A 24,539-nucleotide genomic window follows, 5' to 3' on the forward strand; every position below is an offset into this window, starting at 1 on the left:
TGAATAATTTTGAACACAACTGTATACCAGTGCTGCACAATCTTACTGTAATTTTATCATATAAAAGTGCCCACTAATGATCCAATCCTTTTTGTCCAATATTTCCAAATATATGTAGTAGAAGGGTAAACTGCGTAAATACACTTTGAATGGAATTTAAGTAGTTCCTCATATTACATAAGGGTGGTAAGATTGGACAATAAAGATTAGCTAAGTCCCCTACTTACAAACAACTTGCGCTGCAATATTTCAGAGATACAAACAAAACACTCAATACTGCTTTGTTACTACACATTTTTGTTTTTAAGTGTTACAGTATTGTCTAAACTGTTAAGTACTGTAGGTAAAAACCAATTAAAAGCACATTGAAAATATAGATTATATGTGCAAATCTAGATTTGTCCTGATATAAGTAATTTATCTACTTTTTACTATGTTTAAACAGGACTCAACTTACAAACTCAATTTACAAACTATTTCCAACAATGGAATCAGGAGGGGACCACCTGTACTAATACAGATTTAAAACTAAGCTTGTGTGAAACCATAGCAACAGTATATGGTTTTGTATACTTAACATCCTTGAATTATTATTTCTCCAATTTATTTTATCCAAGGAAAAAAAAAAAGTTCTACTTACCCAGGGCTCTGGCAGCCAATATGTCCCTCGCCGCAGCTCCGGCATCCAGTGGCCCCCTTCATTGCAGATGTTGACCTTGCCAGTGATCGCGCTCACGTGGTCTGGAGCATTCTGTGCAGGTGCAGTACTCCTGGCACAGTAGATGCCAACCTGGCGAGGTCAGCATCTGCAATGGAGGGGACACCGGAGCTGCGGGCGAGGGACATATCGGTTGCCAGGGGCTGGAGGAAGCCCCGGGTAAGGAGAACCTTTAAATGTTGCAGGAGATGAGGGTGTATCTTATAAGACAATTTAAATGACAAATACAAGTATATTGCACTACTAATCTGAGACAAATTTAAAGTTTTCTTAAGCACATTTAAATATCAGTACACTACTACTGTTAAGTATTTTACGTAGAAAGTACAGTCTCTAAATCAAGAGTACTGTTCTGTTAACTAACACCCCACCCCCTCCCTTTCCTCCCTGCAGCATGAAGAACACATCGCTGGTGTAGAGGCTAGCAACATGTCTGTACATTGCTGCACTATCGCCTAAGGAAGTAAATGAAACCTAAACCCAATTGAAAAACATGAGTTTCACTTACCTGGGGCTTCTACGGTTCTACCAGCCCCCTGCAGCCATACTGTGCCCTCGACGTCACTCCCGGATCATCTGGTCCCCCGTCGCCAGCTAGTTTCGTTTTTGCTGACTCGGAGTCTGTGGGCTTTGCCGCGGTTATAGGACGCTATAGCGGGTGTCAACACGTATCTTTGTACGCGTTGACACCTGCTATAGCGTCCTGTAACGTGGTAACGCATGTAATGATACACGTAGCGGCCCACCGACTCCGAGTCGGCAAAAACGTTATTAGCTGGCTGACCAGAGGATCCGGGAGTGACGTCGAAGGCACAGGATGGCTGCAGGGGGCTGATAGAAGCCCCAGATAAGTGAAACTCATTTTTTTCAATTGGGTTTAGGTTTCCTTTAACTAACGATCTCTCTCTGGCAACATTTCTCATATGCGTGTATGAGGCTTAAAAAACAGAGCCTACAGTCTAAAAGGGTCATGTGAGAAAACACGGAAAAGCCGCTGAAAGCAAGGCGGCTGATTCCGCGTCCAACGCGGCGGTTTGCACGCGTAGGCACGCGTCTGGTAGTGTGGCAGAACGTGGAAAAGCCGCCGCATGTTCTAATAGCAAAGCGGCTGTTTCCGCGTCCAAGGTGGCAGTTTGTACATAGCAGCGTGCTTTTGGAGTGGCTGGGTCTGTTAGTCCACATAGATGGATGAAGAGCTACGCGCGCGCGGGCCAGAAGTCAGGACCTTTATACCAGCAGGGGAAGTGTCAGCTGATCAGGACGATCAGCTGATTCCTGCTGGACTCATGATTGGCTGAGTGGCTCCGGCGGGGCAGCAGTGTTCAGCTACTATATATTCTGCTTGCTTGTCAGTTGCTGGTTGTCTGCCATTGCAAACACTTTGTGGAAGCATTCAGACCATAGTCAGATCCTTACAGTGTGTTTGAACCAGGAGGACTTGGGAATTCACACTGAGCTAGATTTTCTTGTACTGTTTATTTGTTAGACCAGTTCCAGGGTGTTGAGATCAAGGCCCTCACACCCAAGACTAGGGAACTGTGTTGTCTTTGTGTTATATTCCAGACTAGTTCCAGGGTGTTGACGATCACGGACCTCACACCCAAGACTAGGGAATTGTATTATCATTTATGTTATGCTCCAGACTAGTTCCAGGGTGTTGTGACTACGGACCTCACACCCAGACTAGGATTGTGCTATTACTGTATTACATTAGCCCAGTCCAGGGCAATACCTTTCATATTAGGTGCAGGTACAGGCTACAGGAATATCACCCACAGTCAGGGGTGAATTCCTCAGGAGTCTTAGGCCGCCAGCTCCTCTGGTGGTCTCCACTCAGAGTTGTTACTGTTGCACCAAACACTCCCACTATTCTGGTGTCCAGAGGTTAGCAATACATCTGTATTATCGCTGATTCTGCAGATAATCGATAATCAGGCGTATATCTGCATTCTTGGTGGTGCTGCAGATCGCCAAGAATCAGATTGTCTCTGCGTGCTGACACCAATCGTTAAAAGGTCACAACTGGATTTCCAGCTTCTGATTAGATTTCATATAGTAACTGAACTAAATGTTGTTTGCATTTTAGGTCAACTGCAGATGTTTTTAATCCTAAACCATCTTCACCTAGCCACTTGTGCCACAGTATTGTAGAGCTGCTGAACCAGGTCAGCCCAGCATTCAAGAAGAACTTTGCTGCTCTACAGAAGAAGAGGTAACGTTCAGAAGCAGAGAATGCTTTCTAGCTATAGAAAAATAAAGCCACGTCATGAGTATATTAGAAGATGCTTTAAGCCCGATCCAATGCACAATTTCTCCTCCTAGGAGATCATTTTTCATCTTCTGTTTAAATAACTTTTCTGTACTCTGCAATTGAAAAAGTACCAAAAAGTTGGTGAAAAAGTGCGGTTGAATTATTCTTAGTATTTTCTTGCTTGCTGCTGGCTTAAAAGGCATTTATTTTTATAAGATGTGAAAATTCACTGAGAAGACAAAGTGAATTGGATCAATCCCTTTATATTGTCTTCAAAGAAATGGTTCTATGTAATCACTTTGATTTACAGTACGTTAGGTGGAACAGTCCTTTGTTCTCTTAGTTGAATACATTCTCTCCAAAAGTTGAGTATATTTTCTAACATTACTTATACACAAATAGGGCCCATTGTCATCCCCTGGAAAGAATCCCAACTCCTTATCAAGTCTATAGCTGGATTGCTCCCAACACCAACCACACTGTAGACTGTGTGCGAGCAGAGGATGCGTACAACTCCCGCCTGGGGTATGAGGAGCACATTCCTGGCCAGGTATACCAACTCTTACATGCTTTTTATGCCTTTGTTATAATTTGCTAAATGCATAGCTCCCAACTGTCCCTTTTTCAGAGGGACAGTCCCTCTTTGGAAAACAAATCCCTTTGTCCCTCTTTCAGGAAAAATGTGTTCAGTTGGCTCCACATTTTATTCCTTTAAATTGACATATTTCTTAATTTCAAAAGTTAATATGAAGAAAAACTAGTGATGATAGAAAGGACCAGTGTGGTTTGAATACTAAAATGACATCTTTTGCTTATGAATTTTTAGTGGTACGTGTGGCTTGGGTGGGGGCGTGGCTATGGGTGTGTTAGGGGTATGTCTTAAATTGCCTCTTTCTGATCTCAAAAAGTTGGGAGGTATGTGAATGGCTGTAGGATGTCTTAACCTACGGACAACAGAAAGCATAGATTATGTATGCAGATAGTCCTATTTTATATGGTGGATACAAGCTACAGAGAGCTTATATACAGAAAGATAGTTTGGATATTTGAGTACTTTCATTATTTGTGCCAATCCTCTGCCTTAGCTGAGTATGTCTTCACTGTATGGGTAAGGAACCTCTAATACTATGTATGTACTGGATAGCCTATTGGTTAAGAGCTCTGCCTTTGACAAAGGAGACCAGGGTTCAGATCTTCCTGTTCAGTAAGCCAGCACCTATTCAGTAAGGAGACCTTGGGCATGTCTCTCTAACTCCCTATGCTACTGCCTATAGAGTGTGTCCTAGTGCCTGCAGCTGTGGTGCTTTGAGTCCACCAGGAGAAAAGATCTAAATTATATAAAAGATATAGAAAACATATAAATGTTCTGTGTCTATGTCTTTCCTAGCTATACTTATGGTATATATTGTCTTGGTTAAAGACATAAAATTCCCCTTTTTGCTGCTGGCAGTGTATTTGCCCCAGGCCTCGTTATTTCACACATACTCAAACTGCAGATATAACTGTTAACAAGCAAAAGCCTTCTCATTGGCACAGTACACTCTTACAATGTCATTAATTTGCTAAGGCTGGATAACATTGATGATCCAGCAAACTTTACCTGTATTTAAAAAAATATAAATTGTTTTTATAGTGTGAATTAACTACTTACAGTACCTGTGTTTTCAGTAATACTGATCACCACTATTCTTATTAACAACTTAACAAGCCCTTGCTGCTGAAGCACAGGCGTATCTCTGCGCATGTGTATTGTGGCAAAAGTGCTACCTAGGTTGAATTTCCACTACGTCTGCAAGAAATGGCGGCCCACTGAAAATCATTGGGAAGTTTTGTTTGACTGCATTTCACCCTCTTACGAACACCCTGCGCATGCGTCCATTAATGAATGTTGCCCTGCTGTGGAGAAATCATGCATTACATCACATGCGACCCCGAGTATTGTCCGGAATACCAGGCATGTAAAATCACACTGAATCTAGTGAAAATTCAGCCTAAATAAATACAGTAATTCAATGCTAGTGCCCTGTCACCCCAAATGATCTTCCATCATCTTTTCAGGTGAATGTTCACAAAAAATATCCTTGTATAGACATGGTTTTCGTCTCTCAGCTCCAAGCCTGTTCTGTGCTATGGAAAGATCAGAGTGGAGGATGAGTAGGAGGCACTCCGTAATCACAGCCAACCAAGGATTTCCCTACACAGCCAATAGTTGAAGAGGAAGTGGCTGTTGTTGGGGAACGCCTGTATTGAGTTGCTGTCACTAGAAAGAATTATTATTATTATTATTTAGCATTTATATAGCGTCAACATTTTCCACAGCGCTGTACAGAGTATATTGTCTTGACACTTAACAGTCCCTTAGAGGGGCTCACAGTCTACTCCCTACCATAGTCATATGTCTTTATCGTGTAGTGTATGTATCGTAGTTTAGGGAGAATTTTGGGGAAAGCCAATTAACTTATCTGTATGTTTTTGGAATATTGGAGGAAACACAAGTGCCTGTAGGAAACCCATGGGGGAGAACATACACACTCCTTGCAGATAGTGCCCTTGCTGGGATTGCTACTCTCTACACCACTGTGTTGCCCCAATTATAATGGTTGATGATGATGATGATGAAAGTCTAACTTCTTCAAGCAGCTTAGGCATACCTTTAGGCTATATGAGGTTCAGCTTTAACTTTTTCATTTTGGAATTAGAAGGTTTTTAGGACTAAACAATAGTGATTGATGTTTTATCCCTCCAAGACCAGAGACTGGAATGAAGAACTGCAGACAACTAGAGAACTTCACCGAGAATTCCCAGCAGACCAGCAGCTGCGACAGAGAGCCAATTTCAAGGTAACACTATATAGTAAAACAATGCATTTATTGTAAAGCTTTTCTATGCTGGTGTCAAACTCAAATACAAAGTGGGATGAAATTAAACACCGGGTTCAAGTTGCAGGCCAACCCCAATGTCTATTGGCTACCTCCCACCCTTATAAAGTTCCCTGGTGTCTAATGGCCCCCTCCCTACCCTATATAGTTCCCTGGTGTCTAATGGCCCCCTCCCTACCCTATATAGTTCCCTGGTGTCTAGTGGCCCTCCTCCCTCCCTATAAAGTTCCCTGGTGTCTAGTGGATCTCCCTCCCCAATAGAGTTCCTTGGTGATTAATGTTCCCTGTTTTTTCTAGTGGTCCTCCCACCCTCCCCTATACAGCTCCCTTTGTCTAATCACCCTCCTCCCTCTCCTATACAGTACCCTGGTATCTAGTGCGAACACTGTTAATCCAGCGCAGGAGACTTGGGCACAACCGACGCCACCATAGGCCGTAATAGGAATTACGGCTATAGCAGCATTTAGAGAGTAACTTCGGCGCTGTCAGAAAACGGAGCTGAAGTTACTTTTAAAACACAATAATTCGGCTTCCAGCAATTGCTGAAACCGAATTATTTCATTCTCCACCATCAGCCATATACCGGCTGTATCCTGTGCCCAAGTCTCCTGCGCCGATACCTCTCGTACGCATCTAGTGACCCCCCCCCCCATAAAGTTCCTGCTTGTCTAGTGCTTCACTTCTCCCCCATATGGCTTCCCTGGTAATCTAAGGCTACACCTCTAGTGTAGCTGCTCTGGTAGCCTACAGTGGGCCAAATATAATGCAAAGGGTAGAAAACGCTTGTGGGCCAGATTTGAAGGTTCTGCGGGCCAGAGTTTCACATGTATGCTTTACACTAATAGGATACACTTTTTATCATACAATAAAACAATTTATACTATGTGTATGGCTTCAATCTGCCAGTAATTCTAATGTACTTGGCAGAAAACAGGATATGACTTTCAAAGACAGGTGAATAAGAATATCACAACCACTGTGACTCTGTACTCTCTATGGCACAGGTGTCAAACACAAGGCCATTTTATGTGGCCCTCAAGAGCTTAAAATTTGATGATTGTAAGCAGTAAATGGATAACCGTGTTTCTGTTTAAAACATTGTCAGTTTGAATCTGGGTGCTGCAACTGGATCCCCCTTCTGAAATTAGCATTTAGCCCCCTCCTTGGATCCAATTGTGGCTAATAACCCCCCTTACACCTTTTCCCCACATTGCAGAGTAGTGGAGCCGTGTATTACTGACCTGCTCCAGCGCTGTGTCATGTTTCCTCTGTTCTTTCCTGCAGCTGCACGCTCTGTGTTTCCATACGTCCAGCCCCCGATCACATGACATGCATTCAGAGCCAGAGGGATGCTGCATAGAGTGTGTGCCTGTCGGTAAGATTAACCTATTTTAGTTCCTGGACGTAGAAACTACGTCCAGGAACCATGCGCGCTCCCGCGCCGATCACTGATTCCTCTATGGTGCCCGATCACTGATTCCTCTCCCCCGCTGAAAAAGCGACAGCTTCTCTCGGAAGCTGCGCTTTTTCTGGCTGTTACCTCCCCCATGAGTCTCTCTAAGCATATGTTACGCTTAGAGTGACGTCATGTAAACAAACTCATGGCCGCCATCTTGTGGCCAAAAAGTAAAGCTACAACTAAAAGTAAAAAAAATAAAACTCAAGACACATTTACATTATAAAACTATTGTTTACATCCCACCCTCCCAAAAATACCCAAATAAAATGTTTAATATAAAAAAAAAAAATTACAATAGAAAAAACAAAACATGTAAATATTTACCTAAGGGTCTAAACTTTTTAAATATCAATGTAAAGATGAAATATTTCTATATATTTTTTTATTTTAAACTTGTAAAGAGTGATAGATGCAAAACGGAAAAAATGCACCTTTATTTCCAAATAAAATATTGTCACCACACATTGTGATAGGGACATAATTTTAACGGTGTAATAACCGGGACATATGGGCAAATACAATACGTGAGTTTTAATTATGGAGGCATGTATTATTTTAAAACTATAATGGCTGAGAACTGAGAAATAATTAATTTTTTCCGTTTTTTTTCTTATTCTTCCTGTTAAATGCATTTACAGTAAAGTGGCTCTTAGCAAAATGTACCCCCCCAAAGAAAGCCTAATTGGTGGCGGAAAAAACAAGATATAGATCAGTTCATTGTGATAAGTAGTGATAAAGTTATAGGCTAATGAATGGGAGGTGAACATTTCTCAAGTGAAAACGACGGAACGCGAATGGGTTAAAGAAGACCCAAAGCAGTACTGGAGCAGGTAAATATTATATTGCTCCACTGCACTACTCTGGTGAGGGAGGAGGAGGCTTTTCCCCAGGAAGGAGGAGGAGGCATTAACAACCAGAAATTTCAGAGGCAAGGGGGCGGATAGGGGGGGGGGAGGAATGGAGTTTTCACAGGCTGAAGGGTGGAGGTGCAGAGCAGCTTGCCTGTGTGATGACAAGCAGAACATGGCCGCTCTCACAGGAAGAAATAATCATATAATAATCGTATATAATCATATACTGTTGAAGTTTGTTTGCAGCTAGATTTGCTGTGTAAACCATCTAAACTTCAGAGATGTCGCGAACGGTTCCCGAACCGTTCGCCGGCGAACATCTCTGCATCACTGGGACTTCTACTACTTCCGGGTTGCTATAACCCGGAGTAGTACGCCTGCGCTGCCCGACGGAGCGCGTCCTAGATTGCTCTCCTGTTGCCGGGCACTTTCTGCGCGTGTGCGTGATGTCATGAACGACGTCGTCATGCTCATGCGCAGAGAGTGCCTGGCAACAGGAGAGCGATCTAGGACGCGCTCCGGAAGTAGTAGCGACCCGGAAGTAGTAGAAGGCCCAGATGTTCGCCCGGCGAACGGTTCGGGCCATCTCTACTAAACTTTAGATAAGATATGTAGACAAGTTACTTGTTGTTTTTAGTTTTTCATCTCTGATCTGTTTTAAGCCTCATACACATAAGTTTCTGTCACCCTAACATTCATTAGTAGATCAATAGAGTGACAGTTTAGAGAATGAATACTGAACAGGCACAGGTTAGGGTTATGTGTCAGGGGGAGGGTTCTGTGTGAGAATAGGGTTAGGTTTAGCTGTAGTAGAATATTGGTAACATTTACCGATATTTTACTATCTAAAGTTACCACTGTAGAATAGTGGAATATTGGTAAATGTACAGATATTCTACTATTGACCATTTCTTGGTGCCCAAACTTCCTAGTGTCTTTACTTCGCGTGCATATGAACTGTGACACTCTGTTGACAAAAAGTATCAGGAGACAGTAATCTGTCCAGGTGGATCACTAGAGAGTAGGCAAGGGATGTTAAGGGTTGTCAAGTGCTGGTCTCTTGGTAAATGTGGATTGTTGTACATGGAAAAGGGAAATAGATTCTCAAGAAATTCATAATGGAATTCAGAGTGTGGAGAGTTTTAACAATGTTCCAGAATGTGATGACATGACTATATATGAATAAATGTTGATTTTTTTTTGTTTTGTTCATGGAAAAATAAGATCTCCTGAAAATAAGCCCTAAGGCCTCCTGTCCACTTGCGAACGCAATCGCAATTGCATTTGCACTTGCAAAAGCTTATTTTTCCACTTGCCGCGATTGTGACGTGAGCCGTCTGGAGTGAAACCTGAAACCTGAGCGCACCAATTATCATGCAGCCCGACGATTGCGATTTGCGGAAAATGGAAATGCGCTAATGGAAAGTGCATCGCAATTTACTTGTATTACACAATTCACTAGCGCTTGTCAAAATGCAATACGCTTTTTTAGGAGGATCATGGCTAGTGGAAAGGGGCTCTAATGCAACTTTTAGGGCAATACCATGGTACAGCAAGGCAGATGTATGCCTCATTATTCACAGTAACAGTATATATAGTTTACAAGCCAAGTATATGTTTATGTGACAGCTGGATGATACAGGACTCTCCAAGTAAACTGTCCTGTCTGAATGCCCATGTATGTCTGTCACCAGCTTTAATCGTATTGTTATGGCAGGGGATGTATGAGCTCTTTACATAGAGAGCTGTACTATATGCTAAAAAGGTCAGCTTCAAGTCAAGGAGAGGACAGGTGATGTGTAAAAATGCCCTTGTGGTTTATTGAATATCACCTCAGGATAGTTACAGTTCTGTGAGTGGGATCTGTGGAATGCATGCCAGAACTGTGTGCAATTTTCATTTGTTGAGGGGGATTCCACTGACAGAAATAAATGGAGTCTTGCCCCAAGCATGAACAGCTATACATGTCAGCTGTATTTGCTGGTAGAGCTCTACAACCTGCAGTACATTTACCTTTAATACAAAACATATTGCTGTGATCATTTAGGTTGTGTTTGTGGCTATGCCATGGTTATGTTGATTTAAAATAAATAAGTATTGTAATTATAAATCATTTAAAGAAAACCTGAAGTGAGAGGATCATATAGGCTGCCATATTTTATTTTAAATAATACCAGTAACTTGGCTGTCATGCAGATTTATTTTTGTCTGCAGAAGTCCACGGCGGCCATCAGAATTTTCTGAGCCCTATAATAGGTAAAATACCTGGTCCTAGTAAAAGATAAGACCCCAGTAAAGCATCTAGATGAAACACTAGCGTGATCGGACTCGGATGCCAGTAATAGGCTCTAGTAGCAGATCAGACCACAGTAATAGGCTCTAGTAACAGATCAGACCATGGTAACAGACCGTTGAGTCAAATTGAGTTATTGGACCTATCGAGACATGAATGTGTGCAGCTACTTTACCCAAGAGGACTGGGCAGGATCAATTAAAGTGGCTTGCTTTAAGCTACATACATACACTAGTTTAAACTCGGCCGGACTGGCCAATAAAGACTGCCTTAGCTGAGAATATAGCGAGTATCTAGTGTGTGTACAGCGGCCATCTGTCATTGTCTAAAGATTTGGCACATTGTTCTCCCAATTCACCCCACTCACAGAAAGCCTCTACGTCGTGTGCATCTGTACAGCATCGGGCTTGAACTTTTCCCCAAGGGATCAACAGCGATTACTGCTCAGCAAAATTGTGAACTACTTAGAAATAGCAAGCGTGGAAAGAGTGCAGGACATTGGATCCAAAGTGGGAAGGAACTCTGGACCCCCGATAGTGGCCTGGCATGATCTCTACAAAAATCTCTGAGTTATATACCTGAATAAAGTATGCTGCTAGTCGCAACACATGGTCTGCATACTTGTGTTGAGTCCTTTATACCAATTCTGAGTTCCTTCAGCTGAGAAGCTCTTCAAATAAGACCCAACAAAGAACGTTTTGGCGAAATCAGTTTGTGTATGAACAAAGTGAATTTTTGTAAATGCTTGTAGCTTTCTGTTTTGTTTTTTTTAGCTATTTGTTTATATATGTATTTGTCAAAGGTAGCATGAGGTATGATGAGAGGATCTGTCACACTCAAATGCTGATTGCAAAGGTACTGTGATAAACATAGTAATCGCTGTGCCCTTTTCCATTGGTGCAGTCCAATTTTCACCCAAATGCCTATACAGTGGATGCTGTATCTTTCCAGCGCCTGCATTGAGTCAATAGGAGAAAAAAAAACTTGCATAGCAAACTAGGCAAAAAAAAAATTCACATAGTAAACAAGGCACTATGCGATTTTCTTGCAATCTGCCAATGTAAATCTTTTTCCGTTTTTTGCTTTTTTTAATCATTGCAATTGTGCAGTGGTACATGGTAATCGCATTGATATAGATAAAATTGCATTCCAGTGCATTTTCGATTGTGGAAGTATAAAAGGTCCCTGGTTGTTAAATCTAACCTCCCCCAACCCTATCCACTTTCACTAATCACCATAAAATAACTCCTAACCGTATCCCCTAACCAAATGTTGGTGCCCAAACATTTCAGCTTGGACTGGGGAGCCGCATATTGTTGATAATAATACGCATTGGCTCTACAGCAGTGCCCAACTTTGCGGATGCTAGAAGTGATTATATATTTTTTGGTATCCAGAATTTAACTACTACTGTAACTTGCCGTGACTTACTTTATGAGCTTACATACTGTTGTTAGACACTTTGGGCTGAACATAATGAGAGTCATTGTTTTGTATTCTATTCCAGATAAACTCTGATTTTGTGGGAGCTTCCACCCGTGGAGCAATGGCAGTTATTGATGGAAACGTGATGGCCATTAACCCTGGTGAAGAGACAAAAATGCAGATGTTCATTTGGAACAACATATTCTTTAGTTTTGGATTTGACGTACGGGACCATTATAAAGACCTTGGTGGAGATCATGCTGCCTCTGCCGCTGCCAGCCATGACTTGAAAGGGGTACAGGCCTACAGTGATCTGGATATTGAAGAACTCTATGTATTGGGTACCGTGGTCCTTGATTACAGAGGATACAGGGTAACTGCCCAGTCAATCATACCTGGAATTCTAGACCGTAAAGAAGACCAGAGTGTTGTCTATGGATCTATTGACTTTGGTAAAACAGTAACAACAAATACGAAGTATCTCACTTTGCTTTACAAAGCCTGTAAACCACTTAGGATACTGCGGCATACTGTGTTGGACGATAAGAATGAAGAAGTGGTTCTTTGTTCCTCTGTAGAATGTAAAGGGATTGTGGGTAATGATGGCCGTCACTATATTTTGGACCTCCTCCGAACATTCCCTCCAGATGTGAACTTCTTGCCACTGAAGGAAGAAGACATGTGTGCATGTCGTGACTTTGGATTTCCAAAAACATATCGACACCGGCTATGTAGTTTACGCCCTGAACTGTTAGAAGTCTTTGTTCAGTTCAAGTAAGTTACGCAGAGTAAAAACAATTATTTTAATGTAAGTGTTAGTGTACTTGCACTAGTAGAACTACAGTCAAAATTTCCCATCTGTTCCAATAGATTATCAACACTAAGTTGATAATCTAAGTTCTTAGAACGCCTTCTGTTTGCAAGATACAAATACAGGAAGCTGTGTTTTAGCGGTGCAGTGTAAAAATAGCAGTGTTTTGTTTACAGTTTGAATTGCATATTACATTATTATACAAGATGGCAACTTCCATGCTAGATAGATGTGACTGGTGGAAATGAAGATTTTAACACACATTGGGGTTGATTCTCTACACAGTGTTATTTCATAATGCGCAGCGCTATTTCATAATGCGCGTAATGCTGTGTGTGCTATCGGCATATCGCCACAAGCGCTATCAGCAAGTATGGTAGAGCGCATTCATTAGATAGAGGTAGTAGGGAAATAATCAAGAGCGGTGATGTTTTCAATGCGCGTAATATTTTGCGCCATTAAAGAATTATGCGCATACAAAATTATGTGTTATTAATTTAAATAGTGTGTAGTTTAATAGTGTATGCTTTCAAAACATAGCAAAGTTAGCATTCATTACCTAACATGCACTCATCCAGCCAAACCTCAAATGGTTCCATCACTGAAGGAAAATGTAAACAAATATATAAAAAAAAAATATTAACATTTGTCCAGGACTATTCATACTTTTTAAATGTCATAAATATGAATTTATGTGATCAAGAACATTCGAGCATCCGTAAGAGGCCAACAAAATCATTTTTTTTATATTTCCCACACTCTGAACATAATTTTTTTTTTCCAAAAATAGATAAAGTTGCCAGGGATCTTTGTACAGCATATTACGACTATATGGCGATCCCTGGCGAAAGTGTTGCAACTTCGGAGGGGTTTCCAGGGGGTCCGCACTGCGAAATTCATTGCACTTTGCTCTTCTGCTCATTCATTGCTCTTTTATTTGATACTGTATATTCAAATTTACACTACCGTTCGGTTTGCTACATGATCTGTCATTTACCGCATTTAAATGTATTCTTTTTTCATATGAAACTTTAAAATCGAGTTTCTCCAAAACTATAAGGTATTTTGAAAAAAATATTTTTTTTCCCTCTTGTAGCCACTGACAATGAAAATTTGGTGTTTCTAGCATGTAAGGGGGCTTTTCTATTAACTGCTAAAGTTGGCGGCCATTCACCTGCCATTGAAGTCTATGGAGAGTTGCAGATTCTCCAGATTCGCACATTTTTGTGGAGATTTGGATTAAAAATTTGCAAACTCAAAATTTGATATTTGGCCCATCACTAGTGGAAAATACCTACCGTGATTCCTATGTTGAAGTAGCAACCCTAGCAATTAAAAAATTGCAAACGTTTTGCGATTGCTAATCACAATCGCCTGCAGTGGAAAAGGACCCTAAGTGTGGTACACACATGCAATCTTAATTTCTCAATTTTACCACGTCCATGGAGTATAAGGGCCCTTCTCCACTGGCAGAAGTGATGCAATGCGACTATCGTGTCGCATCACTTCCGCTCCCGTTCGCATCACTTCCGCATCTCCTGATGTGGAAGTGTATAGGAAGAGATAGCGGGCAGATGCAGCCGATTCTCTGATTGCTCCGCACCACTCCGTATTGTTCCAACCTCACCAGACTAGGCCGCAAGCATGGAGGCTAATTCCTTCCAGCCAGTACAGGTATCCGAGTTGCCAGCCAGCCTCCACCGCAGCCCCAGGGGATTCTCGGACTGTGTCTCTTTCTCTTATTTCCTTCCTTCCTCCCTTCTCTCGCTATCCTGCTTTCTTTCTCTTCTCTGCACTATCCTTGCACCATCCGAATCGCTGCAGAGGTCTGAACACCGCAATAGAATGTGGCTGCTCCGCTCAACATAGCACTTGGATGCCCCCTCCGGTCTTACTCTGCTATGCTTATCTATATGCCTATGCTCTATGTACATCTCACTGTATTTTATTTTATTTACTGTACCATCGTCGACCCTGTATGTGCCAGAAATAATTCTGGGCACAACCCCCGTTGTACTTGGCAAAATACAGATTTCTGATTCTGATAACCAGCACGCAATGGAAACTGTTATATTGCCGTGCACTGGTTTCAGTACAGCCGCGGTGTGATGGGTCTATGTAGTTGCATCACACTGTGTCTAGTGGAAACAGGCCCTTAATGATTACTTACAATCTGTTGGCCCTCATGCTACATGGAAGTGGTAAAATTAGCCAATCAATATTGTACATGTGTATGCACCTAAAGGCATCAGTAAGCAAGTGGTTTTGGACATCAGCTTTATTTTTCATACTGCAGGTTTTCTAAATATATTCCACCTGTGTTTCCCAACTGTATTTTTCCAGGTATGGCCAGTTTATGAAGATAATAATGGAAAGGTCACAAAATGGAAATTTACTCCATCCTGAAAAGAATGAAGATGGTTCCCCAAAAGGTATCTATGAAATACTGTAAATATATATGACATGCTTGCTTTATTTTTTTCTACATGACATTTTCAATTAGTAGTAATTCTGGTGTGATAAAAGACTTAGGCCCGATTCACATTATCGTTCCAGGTCCGGCTTCCCCGGACCCGGAACGCTCCGTACACAGCGGATGGTGAATGGATACATTGTTAATCAATGTATCCATTCACACTCGTGCGACCGTCCGGATCCGATCCGGGAACGCAGCTCCGGAACAATCTGGCTTTTTTCCAACATGCTCCATTTTTGCCGTACTTCCCCGTGCAGCTGCGGACCCGGGCCGGATCCTGGCCCGAACATGCGGCCATGCTGTGCAATGAGAAACGTATGTTTCTCATCACACTGGCAATAGGACCGGATGCTTCCAGCACCGTCCTATGCCACTTGGGGGGCCCGGACTACACGCCGGTATCCCCGATGCTTGCGGTGCCTTTCTGGCACTGCAATGTATCTAGTTCCGGCTACTTTATTGTAGCCGGAACTGATACATTCCGGATCCGCAACCCGTACGGTCTCTTTGCGGCCCCTGGACCCCCGGACACTTGCGCACTCGAACCGCAAGTGTGAACGGGGCCTTATGCTTTACTAAAAAATATTGAAACAATCAAATGTATATGGCTGTATGTTATAGTCAAATGATACTATCTTTATAGAAATCAATAAGATTTCAAAAAAGCTGGGAAAGATGGATTTTTTTTTCCAATAAACTTGGATTGCAGCCTATTTTATTTTTCTTTCCACTCATCAACACTAATACAATTAGAAAGCTAGTTATATGCTACAAAGATTTCTTCCCATCCAACCATAGTCTTCTGAGGTCAGTGTTGGAAGCAAAGGCTTGCACAGTCGATGTCCTCACTTAACTATATGATTGTCACTAAAATATGCCTCAATGTGGATTTTTTTGAAGATTTTATTTCAACGAGCGATTCAGACCGGTATGCTATAAAAAATAACTTAGATGGGCATTATGCAAGGGATTTACAAATAACTATGCTGATTTTTTTTCTAAACTGAATAAAGATTTTTTTTTTAATTATTACCATAATATTTTGTATTTCAGATGAACTTAAGGGAGCTGACATTGTACAGGAAGCATGTCGGGAGATTGGCTCTGTATCAGAATTCATTTTCGACATACGGTTTAATCCAGATGTATATTCACCTGGTAAGTATTTCTGTGGTATGCTAAATCTTATGAACTCCTAGGAATTCTGGTTCACCATGAGCTTGCTGGGTAGTCTGAAAATAAAAACAAATGTGAGTCTGAAAATAATTCTATCATGTCCGATAGCAAATATTGTTTAACCACTTACCGACCGCCCACTGCACAGGGGCGGCCGGAAAGTGGATCCCGCAAGGACCGCCGCATGTACAATTGGCGGTGGTCCTTGTACGGGCATGGGCGGAGCGATCGCATCATCCATGACGCGATCCTCCGCCGGGGATCGATGGCCGGGGATTTAGCCTCCAGCTCGCCGGCCACTTAGCAGCGCAGGCGGGCGGAGGAATACAAATCTCCGCTGATCCTTCCGTATAATAGGCTTTGTAATGTATACAAAGCCTATTATACAGGCTGCCTCCTGCCCTGGTGGACAAAAAATAAAAACTTCTATGAACTCGCCATACACCTAACGGAATACCTTAGGGTGTCTTCTTTCTAAAATGGGGTCACTTGTGGGGTTCCTATACTGCCCTGGCATTTTAGAGGCCCTAAACCGTGAGGAGTAGTCTAGAAAACAAATGCCTCAAAATGACCTTTGAATAGGACGTTGGGCCCCTTAGCGCACCTAGGCTGCAAAAAAGTGTCACATGTGGTATCGCCGTACTCAGGAGAAGTAGTATAATGTGTTTTGGGGTGTATTTTTACACATACCCATGCTGGGTGGGAGAAATCTCTCTGTAAATGGACAATTGTGTGTAAAAAAAATAAAATCAAACAAGTGTAATTTACAGAGATATTTCTCACACCCAGCATGGGTATGTGTAAAAATACACCACAAAACACATTATACTACTGCTCCTGAGTACGGCAATACCACGTGTGGCACTTTTTTGCAGCCTAACTGCGCTAAGGGGCCCAAAGTCCAATGAGCACCTTTAGGCTTTACAGGGGTGCTTACAATTAGGCACCCCCCAAAATGCCAGGACAGTAAACACACCCCACAAATTGCCCCATTTTGGAAAGTAGACACTTCAAGGTATTCAGAGAGGAGCATAGTGAGTCCGTGGCAGATTTCATTTTTTTTTTTTTTTGTCGCAAGTTAGCAAAAATGGAAACTTTTTTTTTTTTCTTTTTTGTCACAAAGTGTCATTTTCCGCTAACTTGTGACAAAAAATAACATCTTCTATGAACTCACCATGCCTCTCAGTGAATACTTTGGGACGTCTTCTTTCCAAAATGGGGTCATTTGGGGGGTATTTATACTATCCTGGAATTCTAGCCCCTCATGAAACATGACAGGTGGTCAGAAAAGTCATAGATGCTTCAAAATGGGAAAATTCACTTTTTGCACCATAGTTTGTAAACGCTATAACTTTTACCCAAACCAATCAATATAGGCTGAATGGGTTTTTTTTTAATTAAAAACATGATTGTCCACATTTTTCGTGCTGCATGTATACAGAAATTTTACTTTATTTGAAAATGTCAGCACAGAAAATTAAAAAAATCATTTTTTTGACAAAATTCATGTCTTTTTTTGATGAATATAATAAAAAGTAAAAATCGCAGCAGCAATCAAACAGCACCAAAAGAAAGCTTTATTAGTGACAAGAAAAGGAGCCAAAATTCATTTAGGTGGTAGGTTGTATGAGCGAGCAATAAACCGTGAAAGCTGCAGTGGTCTGAATGGAAAAAAAGGGTCTGGTCCTTAAGGGGGGTAAAGCCTACAGTCCTCAAGTGGTTAAGATGATACGTTTTGAAAAGAATATCAATACCATTTTGTTTCATGTAGTGGTTCGGTTTCCGGAGTCTAAAAATAAGGTCATCCAGATACAGAAACGATTGCTGAGTGATGCTGCGACCTTCCTCATTGCTGTTCAAATCCCCAGTTTTGTAAGTTCATCTCCAATTTTGTCCATTTCCATGAATATATAATAATAACACTATGAAATTGCCAGTGTGCATTGTACTGTTCTGTATCTTTTATTTATGGAAACTTGGGCAAAGAAAACTGTGAGTGGAAAACTGGCAAAGCGGAGTAGCCGCCCAGGGATACAGATTTGTTTCCGTGTTTCATTTAGGGCCCATTTCCACTACTTAGCTGCCTTAGCGGCTACCTAGCTGCATCGCATCACTTCCGCCGGAGGCCGCATCACTTCCGCATCTCCCGAAGTGTATTGGAGGAGATGGGACGCGGATTCAGCCGTGCGAGAATCTGCAGCATGCTGCAGATTCTCGGATCGCTTCGCACCGCTCCGCACAACATGCACGCAGTGGAAACTTCCATTGGCGTGCATGTGTTTCAGGGCACCTACGGTGCGATGCAGCTATGTAGCCGCATCGCACCGCTCCTAGTGGAAACGGGCCCTAGTGTCTGGAACCCAATTGGTTTTCTTGGACAAAGGTTCCCCATTGGCTCCAGTTTTCTTTGCCCTTGACTTCATAAATCAACCCTGTGAGCATTTGTACACAGAGGGAAAAGATTAGTGTAGCAAGATATACCAAAAAAGATTAAGTAAGGCCTTGTTCACACTACATCTATTTCTTCATGAGATGACAGCCCATATTAATCAATGGCTTACTTATTTCAAACACTTTATACTGCTTATATTTAAAAGAATTAATAGTTTGCTTCTTTTTTTCTGGACTTTTAGTGAAGCCAAGTATTCAAAAATGTAATTATTTAATTTAGTTATATCCTTCTATAATCAGCAATAACTTTATCCCTATTTATGGCACTTAAATTATATACATATAGTTTATTTCAAGACAAACTATGCATTCATTGTATGGCATTTTTTTTCTTCAAACTATTTTGTTTTCTGTGCATTTTAATGGGAAAAAGAGGAAAAAATAGAGAAAAAAAAGACATTATTTCTCAGTTTTACTAATTCCAGTTTAAAAATTAAAAACGCTACTGTAGATAAAAAAAACCCACATATTGTGTTTGGCCATTTCTACCGATTATCACAAAACTTAGATTATGTTCCTGTCACAATTTATGTTGAGGATATTTGTTTCTGAAATAATGCTACAGTGTGTATTTTTCACTATGAACTAAGAAAATAAAAGCATTTTTAATGGTAAAAATCTATTTTATTGGCTCAGGGAACATATATTTCCTTTCACCAATTAGTGCTGCAGCAGATAGTGCTGGAGGTGTGCACAGGAGCAATGCCCAATTGTGCACAGCTGTGTTTCAGCTACACGGCTTATACCTACGTACTTGTGGCTTAGATGAAGTCACAGAGGATGTAAATATACTGTAATAGTGGAGAAAAAGTGGTTGAAAGCATAGGAACAGTGTCTCCTACATGGTCTGTAGTTGCATTTGCATTTATTATCTCACAAAAGCGAGAACACTTTTTATGGAACAACACTGAAGATACAACACTTTGATAGAATGTAAAGTACTGTATTCTTCAGAATGTGTGACACACTTTTTCTCCCCCAAAAGTGTGTATGGATGCATGAAATAATTGAGGAATTCCGCCCCTCATTCACGATTGGTTGCGCACCAGGAAACACGTGTTGCTCGCCAGATGCTGGCTGGGATGACTGCCATGCAGACCAATTTGATGCATATGGTGTGAGCACTAACATACTGACCCTAAACCCCTTTAACTTCTATAGCAATGCTATCAGCACTTCTATGTCTGTTTGCAAAAGATAACCACTGGATATGATTCTGAGCACATGCACTTAAAGCGGAATATAACCCTGCATTTCAACTTTGCTCTAAAACATTATTTACAGTATATTATATGCAACCAGCATTTTTTTTTTTTTTACTAGACCAGCATTGGAAGGGTTACACAGGGCTTTAAAGTTCCTAGAGATTTCTGCAGACGCATCCGAACTTGAGAGAGAGATACATTTTGTTTACATAAATGTATCTAAGTGTTGAATGTGACTCATCTCTCTCACTGAGAAGGAGTTGGAGGACAGCCAAAGAGTGTGTAACATTTCTAAATATATACATATAACTAAATAGAATGTAACTATCTGAACGTCTGCATATCTCTCCACGGAACTTAAAACCTCTGTGTTTAACCCTTCCAATGCTGGTCTAGTAAAAAAAAAAATGCTTTTTGCATATAATATGCTGTAAATAATGTTTTAGAGCAAAGTTGAAATGCAGGGTTATATTCCGCTTTAACTTCTTTGTTCAACCATAACGAGTCCTGCTTGGAGTGAAGGCTGACCTATTAAACCACAGCACGGTCTTGGCCACTATGCTGCAGCTCAATTTCAGGGTTTTTAGCAATATTCTTATAGCCTAGACAATGTTTATGTAGAGCAACAACTGTTTTTTTTAAGATCCTCTGAGTGTTCTCTGCCATGAGGTGAAATGCTGAAATTCTGGTGGCCAGTATGAGAGAGTGTGAGAGCCATGACATTAAAGGGAAGGTCCGAGGAACTGAAAAAAAAAGAAAACCACTTACCTCGGACTTCCTCCAGCCGACCTGTGCTATCACCGCAGCTCCGTTGGCTCCCGGTCTCCTCCGGTGTAGATGCCGACCTCGCCAACATGGGCACAGGACGGCTGGCAGGGGCTGGAGGAAGCCCTAGGTAAGTCCTCGGATGTATCCTTTAAATTTAACACACCTGCTCCCTACTCACACCTGTGACTTTGTAACACTAACAAGTAGCATGACCTTGAGAAGGGAAAATATGTAATTGGGCAGAATTTTGACATTATTCACTTGCGAGTGTACTCCTTGTTGCCAGCGGTTTAGACATTAATGGCTTTGTGTTGAGTTGTTTTGATGGGACAGCAAATGTACACTGCTATACAAGCTGTACACTGACTACTTTACATTCTATGAAAGTGTCATATTTTCAGTGATAAAAAGATATAATAAATATTTACAAAGATGTGAGAAGAGTACTCAATTTTGTGAGATACTGTATGCAAGCAGTTTTTGTGGGCCAAAATGATCCCTCATGATACTTTTGTCTGCTGCTGGGCAGTGACAGTACTTGTTCATTTGTGTTAGGATTCTTTCACACTGTGCACGCTGCGTTGCAATAAGATTGTAACCATGTAATAACTTGCATTCTACTTACCAGATCAAAGCGTGTCTGAATCACATCATCATTCCTTTGGATGGCAAAACCCTGACAGAGGCTGTTCACCTTCATGGGATTAACATGCGATACTTGGGAAGCATTGCAGAAATGATTGATAAAGTGGAAGCACGTTCGGCTCTGGATCATCTTTATGTAAGCACAAATCTATGCCGTCACAGTAGATGTTTAGCAGGACTTCATCATAGTTTTCTTTTTTTTTTTCGTTATACAAAGTTTTTTTTATTGGAAATTGTAACAGGTAAGATAGGCAGTTCACTACAAATTATTGGGATACACAGCTCATTGTACAAATGCGGAACAATGAAAGAGAGGTAACCTCATTATACTTAACAGGACAAGTCATTAATCAGGAGGAGAGCCCCTTATCTGACATTTACACAACCCTAAGGGCTGGAACCCACAGGAGCGCTTTTGGCAGCGTTTTGGCAGCACTGCGATACGCTAGCAGTTTGCCAAAACGCTGGGCTAATGTTAATGGATGGGGCAACTTCCACAGGAGCGTTTGCGTTTCTCAGAAACGCAAACGCAGGACATGCAGCATTTTGGGAGCGTTAGCGCTTCAATGTAAAGTATTGAACCGCGGGGGGCGTGGCCGGCCGGCAATGTGAGTGCACGCGTCTCACAGAGCTCCCGTTTTGATCCTGCATAAAGTGACCCTGATACTTGGATCCGTGTCTGCCACCAGTGCTGTAAGGACACCGGAGGAGAGCTGACACCTCAGACCACACAGGAGCAGTGTCCAGTCCACAAATAAGCAGCCATGCCGAAGGGGGAGAACAAAGAAGAGAGAGGCCTGGGGGAAGCGCCACGAAGACAAGATGGCGCCGACTCGAGACTCACGCGCTCTCGTAAGACGGGCACCCAGTCTGAGGAGGTAGCAGCCCGACTCGAGAAATTCGCCCACAAGGACTCAGTCTGTCCGGGGAAAAGAGGTTGCGGAAAATGAGCAGCATAAGCCGGACTGGGGTGAAAGGGAGGAAGAACAGGAGGAGCTGGATGATCCTAACGCCATTGCCGCAGATGGAGAGTGGGAAACAGCCGATGCAGCTGTAGTACCTGCTGCGGGTGGTGACCCCATGCAATCCAACGATCCAGACCTGGAAGGAGGACAAAAAGAACCCTCACTAGGTGAGATTCTTGCAGCTATTCACACATGCAATGCGGCCATTGTCACGCTATCACAGCAGACCGGTAGCATAAAAGAAGAGCTGATGCTTTTAAGACAGGATGTCTCTAAAATCAGGGAAAGGACCACTGAACTAGAAAAGCGCGTGAGTGATATTGAGGACACTGTGGGACCAGTGACCAGAGATCTAAAGAGAGTGATTAAACACTCCATTGCTAATACTGATAAATCGGATGACATTGAGAATAGATTGCGCAGGAACAATGTACGTATTGTAGGCCTGCCTGAGAAGATAGAGAATGCGGATCCTACTGCTTTCATAGAAAAATGGCTGCTTGAAGTATTCGGTGCAGATTCCTTTTCTAAGCTATACGCCATTGAAAGGGCGCATCGTGTTCCAGCTAAACCCCCTAAACCGGGCGCACCCCCCAGACCGTTTCTGGCAAAACTTCTGCATTATCAAGACAGAGAGGTGATTCTAAGGCAAGCAAGGCTTAAAGGAAACATTCAATTTGAAGACCATAAAATCTCATTCTATCCGGATTTTTCGGCGGAAGTCCAAAAGCAAAGGGCCAAGTTCTATGAAGTGAAAAAACGCCTACAAAAATTAAACCTCCAATATGCCATGCTGTATCCATACAAATTAAAGGTCATTGCGCAGAATAAAACTCACTTCTTCCTTACCCCAAAAGAAGCAACGGAATGGCTGGATGATAACGAACAACACATTACCCGGAAGATGCAAGCTGACAATGAGTAGACGGCTTCAGATCCCTTTGCCCACTTTGTTTTGGGCCACATAACCTAAACCAAGCTGAGGATGGGTAGTTTGGAGATTTCCCCCTCTTCGGCATCTGATTATTAGACTGCTCCCCCTTTATTCTCTTTGAGAGCTCTCCCTTACGGAGATTTACACTATACATTATATTACTTACTTATATTTTCATCGTATTTTGCATACAAAGGGTCACTTTAATTTGATTCTGTAATTACTATATTATTGATATTAGGTGGGGAGCTGAGGTAATGTTTAGCTTCAGTCCCCAAAAAAACAGGTTACTGGTTGACTGTAAACAAACAAACAATTGTTTCTGAAAGGATCGTTAAGCTTTACCCTAGTTTGTAAAGACAGAATGAGGTCCCAATCTTTCACATTGGGCTTTGATTATAATTATTTCTTTATTCTTTTTATGTTAAAGTGCAGCAGGAATTACTTGGTTAAAAAGCAGCGTGACCATGCCATGTTTCCATTTATAGTGCATTAGACAAACCCATGGCGGACTTTTCGGTGATAAGCTGGAACGTGAGAGGTTTAGCAGACCCTGTCAAACGTCAAGCTATACTAACCTCTCTACAGAAATTAGGCCCGGCAGTTATTTGTCTCCAGGAGACACACCTAACCCGTAACAACCAGAGCTGGCTAGCAAAGAGATGGCTCTCTAACACTTTTCACTCTACTCATACATCTTACTCCAGGGGAGTGTCCATTCTTATAGATGCCAAAATTCAATTTCAGTCGATTAAATCCCATATAGATCCAGAAGGGAGATATGTAATTGTACATGGGCACTTTAACTCACTTGAATGTATACTAGTAGCTATCTACATCCCCCCCCCCCCCCCCCGTTCTCACCTTCCTGCTTGTCACCAATAATTGAACGACTACAAGGTAAATTGCACCTCCCAATCCTATTGATTGGGGATTTTAATATGTACTTAGACCCAAAATATGATAGACTCAGATCAAGAGCCCTGATCAGCCAGCCCTCCCCTTTAGCTAGGCTTTTGGAGGAGCTGGCATTAGTGGATATTTGGCGATGTACACATCCAAATGATTATATATACTCTTGCTTTAGTAGAACCCACATGTCTCTCTCTAGAATTGATCTTGCAATAGGAAATCAAGCTCTGTTACCTCTAATTGATCAAGTAGAATACTTGGTAAGATCACTCTCTGACCACTCCCCTCTAAGGGTCAATTTTAATAACCCCTTAAAGATA

The 24,539-nt window shown here is 41.8% G+C and overlaps 1 protein-coding gene across 1 annotated transcript in view; it reads left to right on the forward strand.

Annotated features, from left to right (window-relative positions):
* LOC137525207 (clustered mitochondria protein homolog) overlaps window positions 1-24,539 on the forward strand; it is a 139,219-nt gene that overhangs the window by 63,928 nt on the left and 50,752 nt on the right. The window contains exons 11-18 of the mRNA XM_068246198.1: window positions 2,805-2,930; window positions 3,372-3,519; window positions 5,717-5,809; window positions 11,959-12,650; window positions 15,031-15,119; window positions 16,217-16,321; window positions 18,111-18,211; window positions 21,392-21,544. Coding sequence (XP_068102299.1) covers window positions 2,805-2,930; window positions 3,372-3,519; window positions 5,717-5,809; window positions 11,959-12,650; window positions 15,031-15,119; window positions 16,217-16,321; window positions 18,111-18,211; window positions 21,392-21,544 — 1,507 coding nt within the window. The remainder of the gene's footprint in view (window positions 1-2,804; window positions 2,931-3,371; window positions 3,520-5,716; window positions 5,810-11,958; window positions 12,651-15,030; window positions 15,120-16,216; window positions 16,322-18,110; window positions 18,212-21,391; window positions 21,545-24,539) is intronic.

This window comes from Hyperolius riggenbachi, chromosome 1, assembly GCF_040937935.1.
Source record: "Hyperolius riggenbachi isolate aHypRig1 chromosome 1, aHypRig1.pri, whole genome shotgun sequence".
NCBI classification, from domain to species: domain Eukaryota; kingdom Metazoa; phylum Chordata; class Amphibia; order Anura; family Hyperoliidae; genus Hyperolius; species Hyperolius riggenbachi.